This window comes from Gambusia affinis, linkage group LG12 (assembly GCF_019740435.1).
Source record: "Gambusia affinis linkage group LG12, SWU_Gaff_1.0, whole genome shotgun sequence".
Taxonomy (NCBI): domain Eukaryota; kingdom Metazoa; phylum Chordata; class Actinopteri; order Cyprinodontiformes; family Poeciliidae; genus Gambusia; species Gambusia affinis.
The window spans coordinates 154,121-178,296 of NC_057879.1; the positions used below are offsets into that span (position 1 = coordinate 154,121).

Here is a 24,176-nt window from a genome sequence, read left to right on the forward strand (position 1 = left end):
AGCTTGAGTCTTGTTTTCCACCTTCATCAGATTATTTGCTTATAAAATATTTGTCTCAAATGTTAAATCATAATAATGAAGCCAGCCTGAGTCATGCAGGTAACTGATTCCTTCCTTATTCCCCAGGTTTACCGGTGATTCATAAACAGGGAAAGTTAAAACGATTATTTTATAATAATGGGTTTAATAGTTATTTTTACATGGATACCATCACATGTAGGAATAAAAAGGAAATGAGTTGGCAGATAAATATGCAAAACAAGTAACAAAAAATAGTTATATTGATATCATTCAGTAAAGAAGAAATCAAATCTATTATTAAACAAAAGGTTAAGGAAAGATGACAGAAACAGTGGGAAGATGATAGAAATGGTATCTTGTTGGTGTAATGAGTAAGTTGCTTGACAAGCGCCATAAAAGAAGAAGTTGGAGAACAAGAAGCAGATTTTTTTTAGTTTTATTATTTTTAGCAAAACATTTATTATACAACAATTTAACAATAAAATGTTACATAATCATACGGAAGAGGATTAGGGGCACAAAAAAAAAGAAAAAAAGAATTCAATTCTTTAAAGTCAGAATTCTGACTTTAATCTCAGAATTCTTTTTTTTTTTTTTTGGGTGGCCCTAATCCTCTTCCGTATAATCAGGTCAAGGAAACAACAACAACAACAACAACAAAACAATAAATAAATATTTACATTAGCAGCTTGTTATACTTAAGTGCTTCCTGATCAGAAATGGTGCACAAAACACTCTTAAAACCCCACAATTGTAAAAACAAAAAAAACAAAAACAAAAAAAAAACAACAACAAACAAACAAAAAAAAAACCTTCAAATCCCCGGTGGCTTTGTGGAAGCAAAACCCCAACCTCAACCTCAACCTCTTCCACAGAGCCTCGGCATCAAGTTGAGATCCTGCCTGCATTTTGTCCCTTCGACTTAAATAAATAGCCAGAAGAAGTAGTAGAAGAAGAGGTTGTGTGTAACGCTCCAGTCCTGTGGGGGCGCTAAAGGCTCATGTAACCAGCAGCAGCGTATGAAGAAACGCCATCATGGCGGCCACCTGAAAGCACTTTAGTCTTTTAGTGAAGGCCACAGTTATCAAAAGAATTTTTCATCTTCCGAACAACCGAAGAAGTTTGACCGCATCATGATCCCAGAAGCGACACGCTATCTAAAAGCGACAGTTTCTCTATTTTCTCCAAATATATTCCTGAATGCTTCTAAGCTGTCCGCACATGGAGCACCAAGCAGCCTTCAGACTCGGAGAAACCTCAGAGTCAGCCACTGCTTGGCAGCCAAGGTACCCCCTCCGAAGAAACCCAGGGAGAAGGTGGAAATCCCGGGACTGGAGATGGTGACTTACGGGGATCGAATGCACTATGTCCCTGGCCTGGCTAAACCAGTTTATCCTCCATGGGAGATGAGCTTCAAGGACCCGAGGTACTACAGGTCTCCACCCGCTCAGGAGATGGCGCTGTATAAAGACAAACCGTGCTATATATTCAACCAGAGGACCAGCATACTGGAAGGTAGGCTGCCGCCGCCGCTGCCGCCGCCGCCGCTGCCCATGATTGCTTGGTTTTTAAAAAAAAAAATTATTGGTGTTTCAACAAACAAAAGTTTGGTCCATTTGTCCCAACTAGCCCCTTTTTCGAAGGGGAAATCTGTTTACGGAGACTTCATGATCCTTTTTATTTGTTGTTTCGGGTGTTTCGTTTATTCGTTTGGGGTATTTAAAGGGTCTTCCAGTTCCAGTGAAAGATATTCGCTAGAAATTAAAGTCTACTGATATTTGAGAGGGCGAACGGTCAAAGTTGTTATTGTAGTAGACCTAGCTGTTGATGTAGAAATGGGTTGGATTTATGAATGTTTTTTTTATTATTCTGATCAGCTACATTTATCAGAACATGTCACTTTCTTCATCACAGTGCAGAGAACTGCTTAATAATTATTAATAGTACCTATAAACAAAATAAGGCATTTAAAATAGCATTGTGTTTATCAAGTTGTACTTAAATATATAAAATGAAGTTAATTAAATAATTTTAAAAACTATAAAAGTCGAACTGTGATTTTAATGTGGAAACCTTTCTGAAAATAAGCGAGGTTTTATTACTTGATAAACTATTGGTTCTAATATCAGGATGAGCATGAAGGCTGACCTGTGATTAGATTATTCCAACAAAACTCCTTCCTTTTCACATTTTGTTGCAGGTGTGCGCCAGGCTGCGTGGTTGACCAAAACCCAGGTGAGCCCTGGTTTGCTGCCTCACCTCATCTCTCTGGCTGCAAAGCCTGAAAACCAGCTGCCCGACCAGGACGAGCGTGTGCAGAACGCCATCAAACACTCACGGTTCTGGGACACAACGGAGCCACGGCCGAGAAAGGAGAGATACAGGTAGGGTCACTTATTAAAGGGGTCCAGATGCTGAATACGCAGCTGAACATTCTAAACAGGTGGAATTTTTTTCAACACCTTCAGGAAACCATACTGAACCATCGAAGATTAGTTCTGTCCTGTTTTCATGAGGAATGAGTGACACAAAATGAAAAGATTAATTAATGGACATGATTGTAAAGGGGCAACATTAGAGTGGACTGCAAGGGAAAAAAAGTTGTGAGCACACTCACCACACCACATGTGGATAAAAAGACAAGAGAACCTATTTAGAGAGGAAGGTTTTCTGGTCAGGCATATTAAGACTTAAGCAACATGCAGAGATGTTCCAGAGCACTGATTATTACTCATAAACATCTGTCTATAGACCATCAAATAATTGTTATAGTCATGTACCTGTAAGATGTAAGACCAGTTCATTGATATCCCCCGAAAGAGTGAACTTTGACCCTTGATACAAGTAGAGATGAATTAACTGGCTGATGCCGATTTCAGTTTTTTTAGTGTATCCTGGACTGTCCATAGAAAGTGGATAGCAGATTCTGCACCAGAAAATGAAGAGATTACCAGATTGCTCCTGTTTATGAATCAAACCTTTTTTCATCATGCTTCTCTTAAAATAAGGTGCATTAATGACGTGCTGTTTGTTGTTACGTTAAGCAAATGAAAGCAGCGGGTGAATTCAGTTTAGATATATTCACTAAACATAAGATAATTGTTATCCCAGTATTTGACCTGCTGGTCAGTGGTCAGCACTGTTCCAGAACAAATTGGCTGGTTCTGACTGAGGATGAATTGTCAAAATTCTAATAGCAAGTACACGTGGTATTTGTGCCAAAATTTGAAAAGCACCCTCCATATTCACCTTATTGGTCCTGGTCTATGTCGTAGCATGATTGGTTTCTGCCAAATACAAATATACTTAAAAAAACAACCAGAATTAATATTATATTATATCATATATTGTATATTATAATTAGCAGCATCCCAACTTAATAACTAAAGTTCAGGATAAGAAAGTCTTTGAATAGAAAGAAAAATAAATGTGACTCACCCACTATCATCATAGACAGGAAATACAACTGAGATGAACCAGCACTTAAACACAAATGAGCATTGATTAGTGCTTAATTGAATTATGCAAAAGTCTTGACACCTTGTGTTGTACATGCGAGTTGATTCATGCCCAGTCTAACCTAACCTGTGGACTCCAGCACTTCCCCTGCAGAAAAGTCCTTTGTTCATGTAATTGTGTTAAAATGTTCCCCTAAAACTCCTTCAGGTTTGGACTTCAACACAGAGCGCAGGAAAACAAGCTGGTTGTTCCTAGTCTGCTGGTTCCAACATGTGGAAATATTGTTACAGGGAAAGATGCAAGAAAGAACTAGACTACAATGGGTTTTATAAAAATCCATCTAGTCTGGGTTTCCATGGGTAACATTTAGAATAATTTCATTTAGGGGTGGACCACTAAACCGGCCAGCTGAAAATCTGTTTTGATTTCCTTAAATTTGGGTAATCTGTGATTGTCTGATTCTTGTATTTGAAGCTGATCTTATCTACCTCAGCAAAGGTCTAAAAATCACCTGCTGTGAGCGGTTTGACTGTCTTTATGTTTGCAGTTAACAATAGTCACCCCACTGTTGCCAAGTCAGCGACTTCATTCAGAGAAAAGACTAGAGATCTGTGATCTGCAATCGACCAGAAAACTGCACTCAGTGCACCCAATTTAATGAAAAAAATCCTAACATATAGCATCCTTTAGGAAAAATATCTTTATTTGTAATTAGTATCCTGAACCGCTGGTCTGTCTGTCAGACCCGGCCCTTAAGCAGGTTCTTAATGGAAAGGATCATTTCTTATCATTTCAAAAATATATTTTAACATTTTACTGGAGGGAAGAAAATATAAGAATTTTACTCAACATTTTGAATTAAAACAGGTCTACTGCTTTTTCCACAAATTTGCACTGGGATCTGAACTCATTTCTAAGACTGAGTAACAATAAATGGGTAACACTGTTAGTTTGAGATGATCATGCATTATAACAGCAACTGGTCATGGGGTCTTTAAAATTCAGCCTTTAAAAGAACAACATTGTAACATACTTGCATTGTATGATGGTCTCATCATTGCAACATGTCCAAACAATCTCTCCCTGTGTGTATTCTTTAGCAACACTCTGCTCCTCAACCTGCTGCACCTCTGTGCGTCCCTGCAGCCCACTCACCCAGCCGTTGGAAGGAGGATCCTTGCAGAGAACTACTCATTAGCTGCTACCTGGAAACGAGGTATGTCTGCATGACACAAACAGGAGGAAAAGAATGAAACCAGAAAAAGTAACAGCAAACAATTGGCCTACTTCACCAAGCCTATGCCAGCGACTAAACGGGTAGATTTTAAGAACCTACAGCTACGGTGAGTAAGAAGGAAAAAAAAGAAATATGACTATGATTACTTACATTTGTGATTTTCATGTGTTGGATTTGAAGATGCACCACTATGTGATTCTGTTTGTAAAGTAACACAGTCAAACAGTCAAAGTTTTAATAGCAATAACTTGGGTTCATTTAGAGGAAAAAATGGAGGTTTGTTTTTCAAAGTTCTATTTTCTCCAGGTTATTCATTAAAATGTGAGTTTAGTGGCCGTGGGAGCAGAGGGGATGTTTAGGCTTGTGTAGATTGATCGACCCTGATTTCTTCAAAAATCAATTCTATCCACTAATCTTTTCTGTTGATATGATAGATGGCTGCATTCAGCAATAGTTAACCAACTCTGGCCAACTTTGCAGCTACTTTGTACAGAAACACATCAGTGTAGACCAAAATCAGTCAGGCTTTTTAATTATCGGTGATCAGCCAGAATACTGCAATTGGTGCACTCCTGCCTTCTAACAGCAATAAGAGTTACTCCTGTTCTGCTTGCAGGAGAACAAGTTGCTGCCATTAAAACCAGGTTCAGCACCTATTAAAAACTGATGTCTAAGCCTGTTCTGCAGGTTTTTGCGTCTGTTTTCCTGGGCGCTCTCTATCTGCTGGCGGGAACGCAGCATCTTCACCCACATCTGAGCACATCTGACTCAGTGCGGGTCGGTGAGGAGAAACGTGGGTTTTGTCCATCTTTAGTCAACTCTGGCGTTGGGACTTTTGAAAATTTGTGACAAGCTTGCATGAGCTTACTTGGCAAGAATGGTTTATTTCACACACTCTTGCCTTCTGCTCAGTGTGTACATCAAGTAGAGGAGCGACCATGTAGGGACAGAAATCAGTCAGTGGGTCCAGCATTACTTAGAAAGGCTTCTAAAATCAATGAAATTAATTGTGAACTCCTATAATTACTATATGTCGTGATCTTCTGGGGGAGAAAGGAGGGCATTACTTAGAAATGTTTCATGTCTTGGGAAACAGAGTGTCTTCACTCAGAGGCTTCTTCTTCAGATTTGCTGTAATACAGACTGCTACAGGAGATCTTTCCTGCCAATATCCATCACCATCTATAATAACTCTTTGAAGAATCTAAATTAATGAGTTCCAACAGTATTTAATTTCCCTTTGGGATCAATAGAGTATTTTTCAATTTGTAAATCTATAAGCTTAACTATGAACTCCTCCAATTCCTCTATGCCATGATCTTCTTGGGGGGACGGAAGCCCCCCCTGGGGAAACGCTGTGAGTTTCAAGCCAAATATTTAGTCAGCAGGCCTAATGCTTAAGCTAATATTTAGTTAGCAAGTGAAATAATTAGTTAAAAATGTCACTTCAAACTAAATATTTAGTTAATGAGCTAAATATTTATTTTGAAGCTAAATATTCAACTCAGAGCTACAATAATGATCTTAGCACAGTAAATGACAAGGCAACTGAAGTTTTCTATCATCTGGCACTATGCAGAACTAACGACACGTCTCACATCAGTGAAACATGTCTGACTGGCACATGAAGTGCAGCAGCAACAAAAGACTCTGGAATAACATAAATTATTAATCCTGATAATAATGTTAATAATGTTATTCCAGTTGTTTATCGCTCTGGATGACTGGATGTGGAAGTGAGTGAACTCATATAGACTGTTGTTGCTTAGGTTTGTAAGCTGTCCTCTGTTTCCTGCTTGCCTGTCAGGTGAAGACCTGTTCCAGATCAGAGGTCGGAATGGTTTGCTGCACTGCAGCATGGATCCTCTTCCTCGGATCTGCGGGGAACAGGAAGTGTTAGAGACATCAGATTGGGTCCTGGAAAGTTTCTATCCCGTTTCACCCACTATTGACCTTCAACAAGTTAGTGTGTACAAAGAGGAGATGAACTACACCGGTGAGTCACCTCCAGGTTTCCCTGAGATGGAGCTCAGCTGGTCCAGTTCTAATCACCTCTCTCCTATTGGCTCAGGTTTTAGGGGAGAATACCCTTATCCTCATGCCCACACACTTTACTTCCTGGAGACATCTGATCCTAACTGTAAGCTCCGCCCAGAGCAGTTCAGAGCCAAGATGATCATGTTCACCTTTGGAAATGCTTTGGCACGTGCACACAAACTGTACGGGGTAAGGGTATACAAAGAAACACTCCGTTTCTCCTTAGTCTAGATAATTCATCTGTTTTGTACAATGTGTGTGTGTGTGCGTGTGTGTGTGTGTCAGACACAGCCACAGAGCCTGTTGGAATGTCCCATAACCGTACAGGCAGTGGGGACCAACGGCAGAATTTTCCAGTTCCTGGTCTTCCAGCTCAACACCACGGATCTCTCTGGAGACGACGGCATCAAGAATCAGGTGGGTTGAATGTTCTCTGGAGTTTTATTACATTCATTACAAAGTAAAGCAAAGAGAAAAAAATCCCAGTCACTGTAAAACAGATTAAAGCAGAAGGGTTTGAGTAATCATTTTTGGTGACATGTTTACTGTTAAAATACTGCAAATGTGGAAGTGCTACAATTTAGGACACTGGAGTCAAATCTCTGATTTCTCTTTTTGAAAAAAGCCAACTTTTCTCAAAAAGAGCCAGGTGGGATTCAAAGTGTTAAGAATTGTGCTTTAAAAAATAGAAAAAGAGTTTTTGATTGCAACAGAGTTCATTCAGCTGAATTGTTTTTCACATTTTGTCAGGGGAGGAAAGATCTCCTGTAGCATTCAGTCTTGAAACAAATCTGGAGAGGCCTCTGACTGAAGACTGTTGTATGGTGTTATGACATTCTAATAGCTCAATTTCTGTTCAGCAGAGACGATATTCCACAGTAACATATCCTGGATGACACCATTAGTTGTGGAAAACTTTGCTAGTCCACCTCATTTACTTTTGCTGCTCCTCTTTAAATCCCTGCCTGGTCAGAAACGTGTCCCTCTTGAAATCTCAGCGAGGTTCTTTTCTTTTTAAATAGAGATTATTGTTAAACCTGGCAGAGAGATGATGGATATGATCCTGGAAGAAATGGTCTCTCTCTCTCTCTCTCTCTCTTTCCTTCTCTCTCTCTCTCTCTCTCTCTCTCATGAAGCCTCCATTTTAGCTCCTCTGAGCTTTGGACCGTTGGTTATAGCTTGGAGGAGTGTTATTTGGCCTTTTGAGATGCTAATCAGTTGCTGCTAGTTGTAAAAATGATACCTTTTTGAGAAAAGTTGGCACAGTTATACATCATAGCTGTCCAAACATAAAAATGTAAACGCTAAAATCCAAAAATTGTCCTATCATGCAATTCCTTAACCATAAAATTATGAGTTAAAGTCAACAAAATGAACAGTTCAGAAGTAATGTAACAGAGCTACGCTAACATATTGCCACAATGAATGGCACAATTCTACAATCATGAGCATGATTCTCAAATCAATGTAGACTTTTTGCCAACTTTTAGAGTTGCTATCCCTCATCACACTAGCAGATGTGCACAGGAAGATCCACAGCTTTAAGTGAATATTGCTCCAGCATCAACAGCATCATAACATTTCACACTGTAGCGTGACAGGTTGATCTCCAGCTAAGCCAAGCAAGTGCTATATTTTTTTCAACATGTTAAATCGGCCTCTATGCAATTGCCACAACTACGAGACACTAGCTATACTACTCAATACCACTGCCATGGAACTTTCTCAAGTACTACTCAGACCTTGGAGCAATGACCCAATAATAATGGTACTAGCTCATGCTACACTGTGCAGACTCTCTGTCTGCAGTGATGAAAACTCACTCATCTCAGAATACCAGAACTAATCCTATTTACTGACATTTTCCAGCTGGCCCAAACTGCTTTCTGACTATTTCAGCTAATAATTATTTGACCACTTGGAGGCACTACAAGACCATTGAACTTTAATGCCCAGATTAGTTGCTCCTTAAATATGGTAAAACAATAAGTAAAAGTTAACTGTCCTGTCCTGATGCAGTGGAAGACTGTGAACTGTACCCACTTCATCTTATTTAGATTTCTTTATGCTTTATTTGGTGATGTTTCTCCAGGAACCAGCTGCAGACTAATTCCTAACTTTCAGGTACATGTTTTCCCTCCGTGTTTTCGTCTGCTGTAGGCGTGGTTGGATGAAGATGTTGAGCTGTATGATTTTGCAAAGGTTCGACCCTTCATCAAGAGGAAAGAAGTGAAGGTAGGAAAATTCAGCTTTCTGTTCAGTGTCTGTAACTAGTACGTTTTGTTGAGTCATCTCCATATTATAACGGGTTTCATTACATGCGTTGTGCATCAGAAGAGGTGTATGTGGTGAACACTGACACTAACAGATGGCTCTTCTTTTCAGGTCCCAGCTGGTCTGGCAGGATACAAACCAGAAACATTCAGCAAATTCCTGGCGCTGTACCTCCATGGAGCGGCTTAGGACTGCTGCTCACTTCAGTCATTTGATTATGTTTGCATATGATCACATTATTAGCAGAGAGTTGCTGCTTGTCAAGTATGGGATGCAGAATTAAATGTTAACTGTAATGAACTGAATTACTTCCCATTTTCTGCCTCCATCCACGTGTAAGAGTTTAATAAATAAAATTGGTTTCAGGATTGGATCTTGTGTCGCTCAAATAAAGGAGAAATAAAATCTCATTTAAAGAAAATCTTATTACCAAAGGTGGCAGCATTCATGGATTTAGCTTAAGAGGCACAAAACAAAATAATCTCTAAGAGTTCCATTACCTTCATCATCAATACATGGATGGAATGTGGCCCCTGTGTAAATCTGCTTCTCAGCAATAGAAGCAGCCTGGAGGCTTGTAGAGGTAGAAGGTCAAATGAATGCAGCGAGATCCTGTTAGACAGTTTCCATCTGCAAGAGAACCGTGGCTTCAGAGAACATTTCTTTTCCATCAAGACAACGACCCAAAGCAGTCGACTGCTTAGGGCCCCAACACCACCAAGGGGCCTCCAGGAGCTTTATTTGACTTATTTTTTACTGACTGCATGCACATTTTACAGATCTGTTCCAAATGCTAAACCTAACTTGTGAACAGTAAATTCAGTGTTTGCAGATGTTCCTTTTACATAACTAGTATGTTTTGTTGAGTCATTTCCATATTATAAGATGACTTATAATATGTCATCTTATTATTATGAAGTGTGTAACATGCCACACTTCATTAATTAGAGCATCTTGCCTGTTTGCTGCTACTCTAGGTTTAAAATCATCAGCAGAATGATGCAGGCTAATTACAAATGACACTAATAATAGTAGATATAGTTTCATGCATAGTGCAATCTAAAAATGATAAAAAGTCTGTTGTTGATATGAGAGGTCCAGCCCTGAACCAAAGCATGCAGCTAAAGCTACATAGAGATGGGTTGAAAACAACAAGGTGGATGTTAAGGAGGGGCCCAGTCAAAGCACAGATCTCAGTCCAGTAGAGAATTTGTGGCTGGATATAGACAGGACTGTTCACAGCTGACCCCATGCAACCTGACAAGTCTGATCTTTTTAGCAAGATGGATGAAAGACACACAGCCCAGATGTTTGCTTTTCAGTGATATTTGACTTAATAGAATGCTCCTGTATTTGTACAGAAATGAACTTAAAGTTATGGATGTGGAGGTCAAACAAAACACAGTTAAGTTTAACCACTGCTGGTTTTTGTTTAACCATAAAACAGTTTGTGTCAAAGGCAAATTCAATAGTGATCAAGAGTATAAAAGTAGGTCTATCTGGGCAGAGCCCCTAAATGTAATTTCTAGTCACACACTTCAAATGTAGTCTGACTAGAGTTTGAAATGACTTCAAATTACAGCTCATAACCGCCTCCCGTCAACAGGCAGTATGGGTACATTACACACTTTCTGAATCCTTAGTCTGCTGAGTATTTTAGGTTAACATTTGTGAACCTATTGTATATATAACACTGTGTGAAAAGAAGTATATTCAGTTTTGGCAAAAAGTGTATTATTTTTGGTTTAACAATCTCTAGTGACTTCTGTGTTGGTCAGAGGGAATCAAAGCTTGGCTTAAATGAAACTCAAGAGGAAGAGTGCCCGTTTAAGATGATACTATCAAGAAATTTATATCTACCTTTTTACAAAAATAGAAATTATAACCAAACTAGACATGTTTGTTGGTTTATAATCAACAGTAAGTAAGGATTTTGTTGTACATTAGGATGATATAGTTGTTGGGTTTCACAAGTATTCAAGAAAAAAAGAAAATATTTTTAAAATTGATTTGATTGTTTTTTTTAGCAAAGTATTTTTTATTCACACATGTAAATTCAATATTGAAATCATCCCTTGCTTTGTGAATTGATCTATTTAACTACTTTCAGTTACCATCTCATTTAAAAACTTAAAACAGTGCATGATTTAACTTCAATTTCTGTACACGATGCTCTAAACCTTTGGCTGATATTCATAACATATGAATAATTATGTTAAACTTTATTGACGTACAATTTGAGCTAATCCGGAAGTATTTCTTCAGCGCATGCGCAAATGAGCGACTGGAGTGGCTAGTCTTCCGGAACAAATCATGCAATGATCGTTCAAAGTGTTGACTTGAAGGTTTTCTGCAGCTATGGTGGTTAGGTTAGTTCAGGCTTTGCCGCGTCCCGCTGTGCTGTTTCTTTCCGTCTCCTGGAGGCAGAACGTGTCGCTTCGGCCTGTTCGGACCTCTGCTCTCATCCTCAGCAAGGTAACTGACCGCTGACCCTGGCTACTGCTAACTGGCTCTATTTAGACAGCTTAGCACTCACTTTAAAGTCACACTCTTAGAGGACATTTTCATGTTGTTGGTTCATAATTGTGAGAGCCATGTAAATGTCCAAATCCATTTTTAGCAAATTTGAAAATCGGAATTATACGTCATTTCGTTTTAAAAAGGGATCTAAAAATCATATATATGATTAGCAATACCCTTGGATGGACAGGTGCTCAAGTTACAAAGGGGCATATGGAACAAGATCTTAGAACATCATACAATAACATAACCACAACAGATATTAATCAAGAATCTAAAATAGAATCAATGTCTTTTGCATACAATGAAAAGCAAAGGTAGCCTGTGTTTTTCCTAATGGCTACCAGTGTGGTCCTGGCTATTTGAGGGTTAAATATTGTTCTAAGTGTGATATGACTGTAATGAAGAAGTGGCAGAAACATCCATCCGTCCATCCATTTTCTGAACACCCTTCGACCCTAATGGGGTCGGGAGGGTTGCTGGTTCCTCTCCAGCTACGTTCCGGGCGAGAGGCGGGGTCACCCTTGACAGGTCGCCAGTCTGTCGCAGGGCAACACAGAGACACACAACCATTCACACACACACTCACACCTAGGGAGAATTTAGAGAGACCAATTAACCTGACAGTCATGTTTTTGGACTGTGGGAGGAAGCTGGAGAACCCGGAGAGAACCCACCATGCACAGCGAGAACACGCAAACTCCATGCAGAAAGACCCCGGGCCGGGAATCGAACCCAGGACCTTCTTGCTGCAAGGCAACAGCTCTACCAACTGCGCCACTGTGCAGCCCTGGCAGAAACATTAAAAATCAAATACGAAGTAATACATTATATTTTCTCCGTCAGTGCGATGGTAATGAAGGAGCTGGGAAGTTTACTATCCCAGCTGTATCAGTGTTTATGTAGTTTACGTAAATACTCTTCTTCTCGCTGATCTTCAAGACATATGTGCGCTCTGTCGCCCTCTGCAGTCAGAAAATGCTGTCACAGATTTTGATGCAACACTTGTTGGACAACATCTTCAGGGTTCCACCAAGATGGCGACTTTTCAACCTGTTGCGCCAAACAAATTTGATTATTTGGTGCAACACCTCACAACATTCATTCAGAAAAAAGAGATTCTGTAGGCAGGTTGGGGTTAAATGCCTTGCTTAAGGGAACATTGACATGACTGGTGAAATGAAATCAACAACTTTCTAATGGTGAGATAAGTCATATTCCTCAACTAAATGCTACTCAATTTTGAAATATTTTTCAAACAAAATCCTTTTTTGAAAGAAAAATGAAAAATATTTTCTCAAGATCTTAATGTGAACGGCTCCAGCAAAAAACATCTGATTTGACAAAAAAATCAGATTTGGGTCACTTCAGGCTCCAGTGTGAACACAGCCTGAAGGTCAGAGACCTCTGTAGTGGAGGGGAGATACCACAAGTGTGATGTGGTCTTCATCAAGTGATTCATTTAGCATGAGTCACTTGATGCAGTAATTCATACAAAATGACCCCCTGACAATGTACTGGGAGTAGATATTCTACAGGAGCCTAGATGGGACACATATTTTCTAAATGCCAATTTCCTCCAAGGCTAATTAGTATATTAAATTCGTTTTTATCAATGGTTTTATGTAATTGTATTCTCATTAACTGGAAATTTTAACTTACATTAATTAGCTGTGAACCAGGATAACAGAAAATAAATAGAAAGAAACACTTAGAATATATTGCTCAGTGGGTAATGATTTTATGTTGTCGGAGTTTTAGTTCTTTGAGCTTGATAAATAAAATATATCATCTGTACCTGTGGTGAATTCAGTGGGTGATTTAGCCATCAAGTATCAAGAGTTAGTTGAAGATTGCTAAAATTTTGAGTTACATTGTTCACAGAGGCTCTACAAAACTTTAAAGCTATCAGCTGAATTTGGGTTTCTTTTAAATTGACAGATTTCTGATTAGGTTTATTTCACTCTGCCTCTGGCATTCTTTGCATATTTGCAAAAATAAAGGAACCTATCGATGTAACTCTTGTGTGTGCGTGTGCGTGTGCGTGTGCGTGTGCGTGTGTGTGTCTATTCATTCATTTGTCCAAGCAGGTTCACTCCACCTGTCAGGGCAGCCGGTGTCTCTCTACAACAAGCTACAGCGAGGATGGAAACCTGGTTTACACGGGCAGCCTGGGGACTGCTATTAGGGGTCAGTTACCTCAAAATGTTTTGCTCATTTTATCATCAGAAAGTGTGGATGTATGATGATTATAAATTTGGGACCAGTCATAGTTCAAATAAAATTTGACATAGACATGCTAAGGAGGATAACATAGTTTGATTTCAGTGCAGAAGCATATTGTCAGAGAAAGCAAACTAGAAAAACTGCATTTGCTCTGAAAATGCAATGTGAAAGCTGTATGCTGAATATTTTTGGAGAAAATGCAAAAATCCCAACCAAACAGTATTAGAAACTGGTGCAGAACAGTGCTTACAAAGCTAAATTCAAAGGTCCCAACAGTTCATTAGATAAAACACACTAAATCTAGCTAAAATATTAATGATCACATCTAGGCTAGCACTAGCATGGTGACCTACAGTAAGATACCCCAAGCAGAGTGAAAGAAATCCATGTAGAAGCTCAAATTAGTTAAAATGATATTAGCATAAAGGGTATCATAATTATATTAATTTTGCTAGCATAATAGCTGACCATGCAAATTTTAATACGCCATGTTAACCATAGCATATTGGCAACCAATAATCTACTGGATGTAAAATGCTTAAACAACCTGTATGCAAAGTTATATGAAACAGTCCTTTAAAACTAATCACTTTTCCCCAGGTGTTGTCAGCACAAAGCTGTTTAACTGTCCAAACTCAAAATGGCCGCTGTCTTGTTTCCTTCCTGACAGCTTTGATTGTAATTAGACAGGCGCTGAAACACAAGACATTTTATATTGTAATTCTCAATTCTACCACAGGAGGGAACTGTTCATTTCAATGGGGCTGAAAAATTCATAAAAAGCTGAATATTATAAAAAGTATAAAGGTTATGAATACCAAAGGATATAGCCGCCATTAGCAGAACAAGCTGAATAATGTAAAAGTTGAATGGTGAAAACAGCACAGAAGAAGAAGAAGAAGAAGAAGAAGTGTGCGGAAACTCGGTACACTTTTGTAAACAGGAATTGAGTTCTTGTTTGTGTGAATGCCTCCAGCACAGAAGATCGGCCTGCAATTGCAAAGCCCTTTTTCTGAAGTGTAGTCTGTTATAGAAAAAGGTTTATTTGTATTTTGAATACAGAGAGCTTATATGACAATGAATAATGAAGCAGTTGTGAATAAAAGCTCTGCCAGGCAGAGTCAACACAGGTTTTATACCAGCAATAAGGAATCCAAAACAAGGGAACGATCATCTGGTTCCCATGCAGCTGTAGAAAAACAACATCCAACCTTGTATGTGTGACCCAAACAGGTTTGCTTGGTGAGCATGTAATATAACATGATCAGCAGATGTTGCTATATAGTAGATTACTGTACCCACCACAGGTCTGACCCTGTTCTCATCAAAGTGCCTGAAAATGGCAAATTCTGAAATGGAAGAAAAAAATCCAAATAATGGCTTGAGGCTCTGGCTTATACTTTATGTATAAGCTTTTCAAATTATGGTAAGTTCCTCTGAATTTGTTTTTGATTTGGAGATTCAGGTACAAAGTCTGTAGATCCACAACCCAAAAAGTTCAACCTTCCTTTCTTTCACTATGCTGCTACTTGTTTTCCTATATTTTTGTCTTCTGTATGTCCTAAGGTTTGTTCTCCTAACCACTTCTTTTGCTCTGAAGGTCTGTTTTGAAAAAAAAAAATGCTGTCTAAATTAGAATTCATATAGAGGGTGTTTTTTAATTGCTTTTTGCAATGACCTGTGACTCTTGTTTGTGCAGGGGTGAAGATGTTTTCTTATAGTACCAGCGGCGCCAGCCTCATCCTCATGCCTCAAATCCTTTTGAAGACTGGATTGGGACTGGGCAACATTGCCCTGGAAGTTATTTCCTGCGGCATCATCGGCTTTTTCACCTTCCTCACTCCCATCATCCTTCATTTCATCACAAAGGGCTACGTTATTCGTCTGTACCACAATCCAGATAGAGATACTTACACTGCCGTCACCTATAGCGTCTTCCTGACTGAGAAACGTTTTGGGTTCCATCAGAGTCAAGTCCGGATCCCAGCTGTCAGCAAGATGTTCGCCAACTTCTATGCTGGCCACATGGGGCTTTTTGTGAATCCAGACCTTTTCCCCTTTCCTCATGACTATAACCATCTCATGGGCTACGATAAGCCCTTTAACTTTACCAGAGAGGACATGGACAAACCGGACAAAACCTGAAAGACTGAAGATGGGCTTAATGTTAGATTGATTAATTAACAATAGAAATAGGCAAAATATTTTTTTCTTATTTGTAGAGGTATACATCATTCATGTATTGTTTTTTACAGGCATCTTTACCTCTTAGTGATTTTTGTATGCTTAGTGGTTTAATGTGCTGGTTTTAATAAAAACTATTAAGTATCAGGACAGTCTTATATCTGTGTGTTTGGATATCCGTTTCAGTTAGACTGACTGACATGTAAAGGGTTTGACACATCAGGAATGTCAGTTAAGTTCTACTTTAACTTTACAGAATAGGTGCATCGCAATAAATTAGAGTATCTTTGAAATTTTTATTTAAATTTATTTTTTCAAAATGAAGCTCATTATTAGGCCTGTCGCGATAAACAATAAATCAATTAATCCACAATAAATTAAAACTATCGGCATTACTGTCTCTTCCAGCCTTTTTCTCTTTCTGTTGATGACACTGAATGAAAAAAGGTTCAACTCCGCTGCTCTCCACTGACCCTCCCTTCCTCATTTCCTCAGTGTAATGTCCAGTTCACACTACACCATCTTAGAGCTGTCGGCCGATTGTCGGCCCATTTTCAAAACCTGAGAGATCACACATTAGCCGACAGAACTCCTAGGTATAACGGTTCCATCATGCTGTGTGGTGTCCAACAATGGGCAGAAAATAATGGCTACAAGTCCAGTGAACTCATTTTAAAACCAGACATTAATCAATGCTTTACTACAATCTACCTGCAGTGCAATAAACATTAACGTTGTTTCCACATATCATCTCCAATGTCCGTTGGACTTCAGGTTGCACGGTGTCAGCTGTTTGGGATGATGGACAGGCAGAGTCAGACTAAAACTAACTGGATGTCAGACAAATTCTGGGATTTATTATATGCTTATTTCCAAGCCCAAATAAGCAACTTCATGCCCAAAGAAACCACAACCCATGACCAATTATTATCCACAGATAATTTAAACGACAACAAAAAACTATTTTGTTTTTTGACAAAAAAAACTATTTTGTGACAAAATACTTTTTGTCAAAAAATCATTTCGAGTTCTTGATAAAAGCTCAAAATAGCTCCTGTTTTTCCAGCAACAAAATATGCATCTCCCTCCGTTGCTTACATGTCTGTAGCAGTGTGCTATCTCTGCTGATACTGTCGCATCGAAATGGTGTAACGGATGACATCGGTCAGGATGTTTAAATTCTCTTTTTTTTTATTTCTGGGAAAGAAGGAAAACAAATCAAAACTTCTCAACTCCCTCTCTTTCTCTCTCTGCAGTCCCACAGCAGCGGTAACAACGCTGTGAGGGAAAGGGGGGGGCAGAGGAGCTATGAGGGCTGAAAGCAACTACGGAAGCCCAGGAAACACACATGAGACGGAGTGCAAAAGAGCGACCCCCGCAGGCAAAAACAACAAAATAAATAAAAATAACTGAATGAGATAAAATTCACAAACTCTCAATATAAAATGTATAAGAAATAATAATTTAACAAAAGTACATTTGTAACTCTGTTACACTCACCCCCACTGAATTTTATCAAATATGAGCATCAACCATACAGTATACATCATCAGAAATAACACAAATCACAGATCACCTGGGGTCAACATTAAGAACACAAACAACTAATGTATCCCATAAGGATGAAGTGGTATGAGGGTAGCGCTTAACCCCCCCAATCCATCAACTGCCCACAGGGTGCCTTGTACACCCCATAAGACCCCAACACAGTGTAATACAGGCTCATTACACAACACAAAATGAAAACATCACGTCCAGACAGACGTAAAAAAAAATGTCAGACCCAAAAAGATTAGTTTAATAGGGGAAGAAATCAATCAGTTTAGGCCTGGGATTTGCAAACAGCTTTAACATCAAACTTGTTCTGAACAACATCCTGCCTGGACATAGTCTGTATGAGCCTGTTCACAGGCTTGACTAGGCGACCAAATCTGGACCTAATTTCCGTCTGCGCAATATAGTCATCACAGTGCACATTTGGGGCCTGGTCAAAAGTATGTAGAATGTCAGAAGCACCATCTGTATGGTCCACAATACTAACGCTGGGATCTGGGTCCCTTACATCCACCGGGACGTTCACAGCGGTCAAGGCAGCCGTGTCACCTCCCACAGATTGACCAATCGTGTTGCTCACGGGTGAAACTGAGTAGTTTTTGGGACTGGAGGTCATGCTCTGCAAGTCAGCTACATCCCCCACTGAGGAATTTGGCTCAGACAGCTGCGTTATCCATGCAATGGTTCTCCTCTCAGAATCCATAGGTGCAGGATAAGGCAAAGGGTTCACCACCCCTTCCAGAACTCCAGGTAAGTCTCCAACACTGCCACAATCAAAGCCAGCACTGTCATGCAAGGTGTTGTAGCTCCCATGCAACATTTCCTCATCACCTCCGAAGCCATCTGTATCCAGGACCGAGGATGCATTAGCAGAGAGTGAGAAGGCTGAAGCAGAATCAGATACTTCACATGTGGGATCCACTGGGAGAAAACTGGCCAGCATCAGCATGTTCCTGTGGACCACCTTTCTTTGTCCAGTGATTGTGTCACAGATCTTGTACGTATGTGTCGTTGGATTAGTATCCATCACAGTGTAGATGGTTGATTCCCACCGGTCGGCAAGCTTCCTCTTCCCCCTCTCTTTTCTGTTGGCCAAGAGCACTCTATCCCCGACGGCGATGTCAGTGCCTTTAACTTTCCGGTTGTACAACCGAGCATGTCTTCTCTGTTCTTTTGAAGCATGGGCCTGAGCAATTGTCATGGCTTCCTTCAGGTCGTTGGTGAGACACTCCACATACTTGTCATAGTTCCCCACAGCAGAGTCATCAAGGACAGCATGAAAGAGGACATCGACAGGTAGGCGAGGGACCCGGCCAAACATGAGGTAAAAGGGGGGGTAACCCGTCGTCTCATGAACCGCACAGTTATACATAAAGGCTAGTGTTTGTAAACGACGTGGCCAGTCAGCTTTCTCTTCGGGGGATAATGCACGGATCATGCCACCTAAAGTTCGATTGAAACGCTCCACACTTCCGTTCCCCATCGGATGATAAGGCGTTGTGTGTCTTTCTGACACCTGAGACCCTGAGAAGCTCACTTATGAGCTGACTCTCAAAATTAGCTCCTTGATCACTATGAATTCTCTCAGGAAAACCAAAGACACAGAAATATCGATCCCAGAGAACCCTCGCCACCTGCTTAGCTGTCTGGTCTCTACATGGGAACGCTTGAGCCATTTTTGTAAAGTGGTCAGTAATCACCAAGACGTCAACAGATCTGTTTCTGGAATCTTCGGCTGACCAAAAATCAATACAGACAAGTTCAAGCGGTTTGGTTGATGTTATAGACTCCAGTGGAGCTCTACCCTCAGGCTCAATGGTCTTACTGACAATACATCGCTGACAACGCCGAACATGGTCTCTGACATCTCTGTCCAGAGTCAGCCAGAAAAATCTCTGCCTTGTCAAGGCAAGGCTCCTGAACTGAGCTTGATGACCTGCTCTGTCATGAACTCCATGAAGTACCTCAGTCTTGAGCGATTCAGGTACAATGTACTGGAATCTTTTTGCTTTAGTTTTCCAGTCCCGGGAAATCCTGTACAGGACACCGTTTCGCTTTTGAGTTAGTTTATCCCAGTGCTTTAGATACTTTGTCACAGAGACAGACTCTGTAAACCTCTCTCTCCTAGAGGGTCTTCTCGCCTCTCAACATAGTATAGAACGCGAGAGAGTTCTATCTTCCAGCTGTCTGTCACGGAGTTCACATTCCGTGTAGGCTGGTAAGGTTTCTTGACCAGGTGGAATGAGCTGAGGCAGATGATGGACCATTTCAACGGCACGGGTTCTCGCGCCAGCATCCCACTCCACTTGTGAGTGCAACACAGCAGACACATCCTCCATTTCAACAGACTGGGGAAGCAGTTTTAGTGGACAGCATGTTGACTGAGCGTTAACAGTCATTAAGGAGGATTCTGCCTGACCACTGGATGATCGAAAGGCAGTCTGGATTGATGAGTTTGACACATCTCTAACTTCAGCGAGAAGATTGGCATAGGGTTCAGTGAGCAGCCTGCGCCAACAGTTTCTCGAACAAAAGGCTCACGACTCAGTGCATCGGCCACAATATTCTGTGGGCCTGGGATGTACTTGATGTCAAAGTCGTAGCTCGCCAATTTAGCCACCCAGCGTTGCTCACAACAATCCAGTTTAGGCTTAGTCAGAATATGAGTCAATGGATTGTTATCAGTCCAGACTGTGAATTTATGGCCTTTCAACCAGTGGCTGAACTTGTCACAGATGGACCATTTCAAGGCCAGAAACTCCAACCTGTGAGCTGGGTAGTTCTTTTGTGACCGGGACAAGGACTTGCTGGCAAAAGCAACGGGCCTGGCTCGTGTCTCACCCTGCTGAACTTGAGACAGAACAGCACCTATGCCATCCAGAGATGCATCAGTGGATAACACAAAAGGACAGGTGAAATCCGGATGAGCCAACACAACACTTTGCGCCAGTGAAGACTTCAGTTGCTCAAAGGCTTGTGCCTGTGTTGCAGTCCAGTCAGAGGCCTTCAACTTTCTGGATGGCAGTTTATTCTGATGATGTCTGCCTTTCCTCCTTTCGCCCTTTAACAGATCAAAAAGTGGCTTGGCGATGGCAGAGTACCCAGGCACGAAATGTTGGTAGTAGTTTATCATCCCCAAAAAGGATCTTATCCGCTTCTGAGATGGAGTCACGCCATCTGGTTCCATAAGTTGGGCCACTGACATGTTGGCGATGATCTCAACTTTACTTGGGTCTGTTGAAACACCATGTTCATCAACAATGTGGCCAAGAAACTTAACAGATTTCCTCAAAAAGAAACACTTTTTGGGGGCCAGTTTCAAATTGTGGCTTTGCAACCTAGAAAACACCATCTCCAGGCGCCGCAAGGCAGATTCCTCATCAGGCGCAAACACCAACAAATCATCCAAATAGCACAGTAAACTCAGATAGTTCTGGTCTCCGAATATGCTGGTCATCATACGCATAAAACTCCCAGGACTATTACAGAGACCCTGCGGCAGACGGTTGTATTCATATAAGCCCATAGGAGTAGTAAAGGCCGAATACTTCCTGTCGTCCTCGTGGAGTGGCATATTATAAAACCCAGAGGTCAAATCCATGGTACTGAACAGACTGTTTCCCCCCAATGCTGCCAGACAATCTGCCTGATGAGGAAGGGGATGGGCATCCCTCAGAGTTCTCTTGTTCAACCAGCGAAAATCTGTGCAGATACGGAGATCCCCATTTTTCTTCCACACCAGAACCAGAGGTGATGCGTACTCACTTGTGGATTTTCTGATTATCTCCTTTTCTTCCATTTCACTCAGGACTTGCCGCAGTTTCTGATACTGGCCAGGGGCACTCGCCTGTATGGAAGCCGGAAAGGTCGGGTGTCGGAGAGGGTTATACGGTGCACAAACCCTTCGCTTCTCCACAATCAAGATGGTGACGGAAAATAAACCCTCATACTGCAAAACAAGATTAGCCATTCTTGTTCTGCAATCCTCAGAAACTTCACAAGACTCTATATCAACATCACCGAGCCCAACTGATCTGAGCACATCTGTGACCAAGCTGGCATCTGCAGTAGATGGCATGATAGATTGTCCAGAACTAGCAAGTCGAACTTCTGAGCACTCTGCACCATCCATGTCTTCCAGCGCCACAACAGGGTAGACATCAGCTAGCTTTGTGTTGCGTCTCAATAACACAGATCTGTTGGACATATTGATGAGCTTTAATGGAACCCACCTGTCTCCCCACAATGTAGTCACAAGCTTTGCAACCAAAACACCTCGGGGCGCTGAGCGGGATGATGTAGGCTCTGTCATAATGGTGCTGCCTGGAGAAACAGAAGTGTTTCTGGGCAGTTTTCCCCACACAAGATACTCTCGCCCAGGCTCAAGGCAGGTAGCTGAGTAACACTTCACAGTACCGACCTTATCAGGAGCATTTCCATCCTTCCATGGATTAAGACCAGACAGCATGGACAGGAAACGTTCAGCTTCTGGATCCCCAGAAGGACATGGGGTGGACACCGTTTTCCAGTAGGAATCACACTGCTTGAATCGATGAAGGATGTGTTTTATGACATTAGTGCCTAGTATCAAGTCATCATGCTGACCTGGAACGACGAGCGTTGGGACCACCATTTTACAGTCATACACTTCCATCTCCACATCAAAAGCACATTTAGGCCTAACACGGAGTCCACCACATCCAACAAGAACCACATCCACATCAGTTATGTTTCGGTCAGTTATCACTCCAGCCTCTTTCAGCTTCACTTCAGCTGCCTCACTGATGCTGCAGGCCATTGAACCACTGTCCAGCATGCCGCCCATGTTAAATGTCCCACCCATGTTCACAGAGGTGTAGAAAAGACTGTCACTGCTGCTAACTCTGTGAACATTTTGATAAACGACAACTCCTGAGCTACTACATGAGTTCTTCTCTGAAGTGTATACAGTCTCAGCATCTGACATGTCATCAGTTTGGGAGTCGTTAGTGTGACCTGCACTGCCTCCCTCCGAATACAGGTCTATTAGTTTCCCCCCGACTGGGACTGGGAAGGATTCTTCATGGGGCAGTTCAGTTTGGTGTGACCAGGGGCAAAACAGACAAAACACAGTCTCTCAGACATACAGTGCAGTAGTGGTGTGACTTGAGTCATTACAGACTTTACAACCTGCCTCTCTGTTGCGTTGTTCACGAGGTGCACGCTGAAACCTCCCACCCCGCATAGGATGAAAAGTATTGCGTTGCTGCATTCTCTCCATCATCTGCTGAAACATGTCGACCATTCGAGTGAGCAGCCTCTCCTCTGACTGCTGAAGATGTTGCGTAACAACTGGCACAGAGTCTTTGCCTCTAGTATCCTGGGGACCACCCTGACAGGAAACTGCTGGAGACTGGCATGAAGAGTGATGCTGAGATGGGAGAAAGGAGGATGGAAGTAATGAGCTAGGAGGAGAGCAACAATGCTCATAAGCCGCCAGGCCAGGTGACACTGGGATAGACTGCTCTAGACTAATGGCAGCAACCTGGCTTCTTAGCTGTGGAGCACCAGTTGCTCTGCTAGCTGCCCTCAACTCTCTCTGGTAGTCATCAATCCGTAACTGAACATCACGGGAAGTCCACTCATGAGCTGGCTTGCACTTCAAAATGCAGGATAACTCTGGATCAGGGCAGTGTTTGACGAACATGAGAGCCACTTCATCATTCATGCTTTCCATCTGTTTCCCACGTTTACGCTGACCCTCAAGCGCCAAGTCTGCTGCCTTGTTTAGTCTTATCCAATAATCTACAGGGTTCTCCCTTTGTCTTGGCAGAGTAGCATAGAAATCGGCGAGGGGGAGACATGATGGGGTTTCACTGAAGTAGTGGAGAAGAACGTCATATATCAGTTCAGGGTTCTTTGTAACATCAAGGGAAGGATCACTGCGCAATGCAATCTGCACCACATCCTTTGCCTTGCCCATTAAATGGCACATAATCTCTTCTCCTTGATCATAGGTAGGTATGTCTTGTTTTCTGAGGTGCATTCTAGTCAAGTCAATCCAGTCACGGATCGAACATTTGTCTGTGTGGTCGCCTCTGTATGTCTGAAGTACCCTATCAGGTTTAACATGGACTGTCACATGAGATGGGTCATGTCTGCCACTGTCACAGCGTGAGTTCTGTGTTACACAAGAAGGCTGTGATTCACTGTTCACATTTACAACTCCAGCTGACAGTAGTTTAGAAACAATTGATTCACCAATTTGTGCACCTAACTGGCCAACCATGTCTGTAAGGTGATGAAGGGCATCAACATCACTGCAGGGTGTGGAAGTAGGGGGATTCTCCGTCATGAACCCATCAATAGCAGTACAACCTTGGCTCTGACCTAGCCCTGATTCTGCACTAGTATCATATGTGAGTTTTGAATGTCCTACGTCTCCACTGTCAGCAGTACGGCTGAACCACACACCCCGACCTTTAGGTAATTTAGGAGTGGTAAACTGATCCATCTCTAACACACCAGTTATCTTCAACCATAAAATGAACCACAGTATTGTTTCCAATCAAAGAAAAATACCAAAGCAGAACATTCACTCAAATCGGATTGACATAAAAAAAAAAAATGTAGCACACCATGAATTAATTTTCCCTTTTTTTTTTTCCTTTTTTTTTTTTTTTTA

At 41.3% G+C, this 24,176-nt stretch overlaps 2 protein-coding genes across 3 annotated transcripts; both read left to right on the forward strand.

The window, feature by feature from the left end:
* Positions 1 to 981: 981 nt before the first annotated feature.
* Positions 982 to 9,401, forward strand: mrpl37 (mitochondrial ribosomal protein L37). Its single transcript, XM_044133364.1, has 8 exons — positions 982 to 1,536; positions 2,222 to 2,405; positions 4,581 to 4,696; positions 6,525 to 6,713; positions 6,789 to 6,943; positions 7,040 to 7,171; positions 8,915 to 8,989; positions 9,140 to 9,401. The coding sequence occupies exons 1-8, from the start codon at positions 1,155 to 1,157 to the stop codon at positions 9,215 to 9,217; spliced, it is 1,311 nt and encodes a 436-aa protein (XP_043989299.1). The 5' UTR covers positions 982 to 1,154; the 3' UTR covers positions 9,218 to 9,401.
* A 1,890-nt stretch (positions 9,402 to 11,291) lies between these two features.
* tmem70 (transmembrane protein 70) lies at positions 11,292 to 16,105 on the forward strand. 2 transcript variants are annotated; one of them, XM_044133365.1, is made up of 3 exons: positions 11,292 to 11,503; positions 13,636 to 13,738; positions 15,474 to 16,105. In XM_044133365.1, exons 1-3 carry the CDS (start codon positions 11,387 to 11,389, stop codon positions 15,917 to 15,919), a joined length of 666 nt encoding a protein of 221 aa, XP_043989300.1. In that variant the 5' UTR covers positions 11,292 to 11,386; the 3' UTR covers positions 15,920 to 16,105. The 2 variants fall into 2 exon arrangements, with proteins under 2 accessions (XP_043989300.1, XP_043989301.1); XM_044133366.1 differs by having other exon boundaries at positions 11,295 to 11,503; positions 13,639 to 13,738.
* The last annotated feature ends 8,071 nt before the right edge of the window (positions 16,106 to 24,176 follow it).

What these genes read in the sequence shown, in the direction of transcription:
- mrpl37 (XM_044133364.1), top strand. Translation starts at nt 1,155, where the DNA reads ATGATCCCAGAAGCGACACGCTATCTAAAAGCGACAGTTTCTCTATTT. An exon ending in AGCTGCTACCTGGAAACGAG is followed by an intron (nt 4,697 to 6,524) that starts GTATGTCTGCAT and finishes CTTGCCTGTCAG; the next exon opens with GTGAAGACCTGTTCCAGATC. An exon ending in TCAAGAGGAAAGAAGTGAAG is followed by an intron (nt 8,990 to 9,139) that starts GTAGGAAAATTC and finishes TCTTCTTTTCAG; the next exon opens with GTCCCAGCTGGTCTGGCAGG.
- tmem70 (XM_044133365.1), top strand. Translation starts at nt 11,387, where the DNA reads ATGGTGGTTAGGTTAGTTCAGGCTTTGCCGCGTCCCGCTGTGCTGTTT. An exon ending in CTGCTCTCATCCTCAGCAAG is followed by an intron (nt 11,504 to 13,635) that starts GTAACTGACCGC and finishes CATTTGTCCAAG; the next exon opens with CAGGTTCACTCCACCTGTCA. An exon ending in CCTGGGGACTGCTATTAGGG is followed by an intron (nt 13,739 to 15,473) that starts GTCAGTTACCTC and finishes TTGTTTGTGCAG; the next exon opens with GGGTGAAGATGTTTTCTTAT.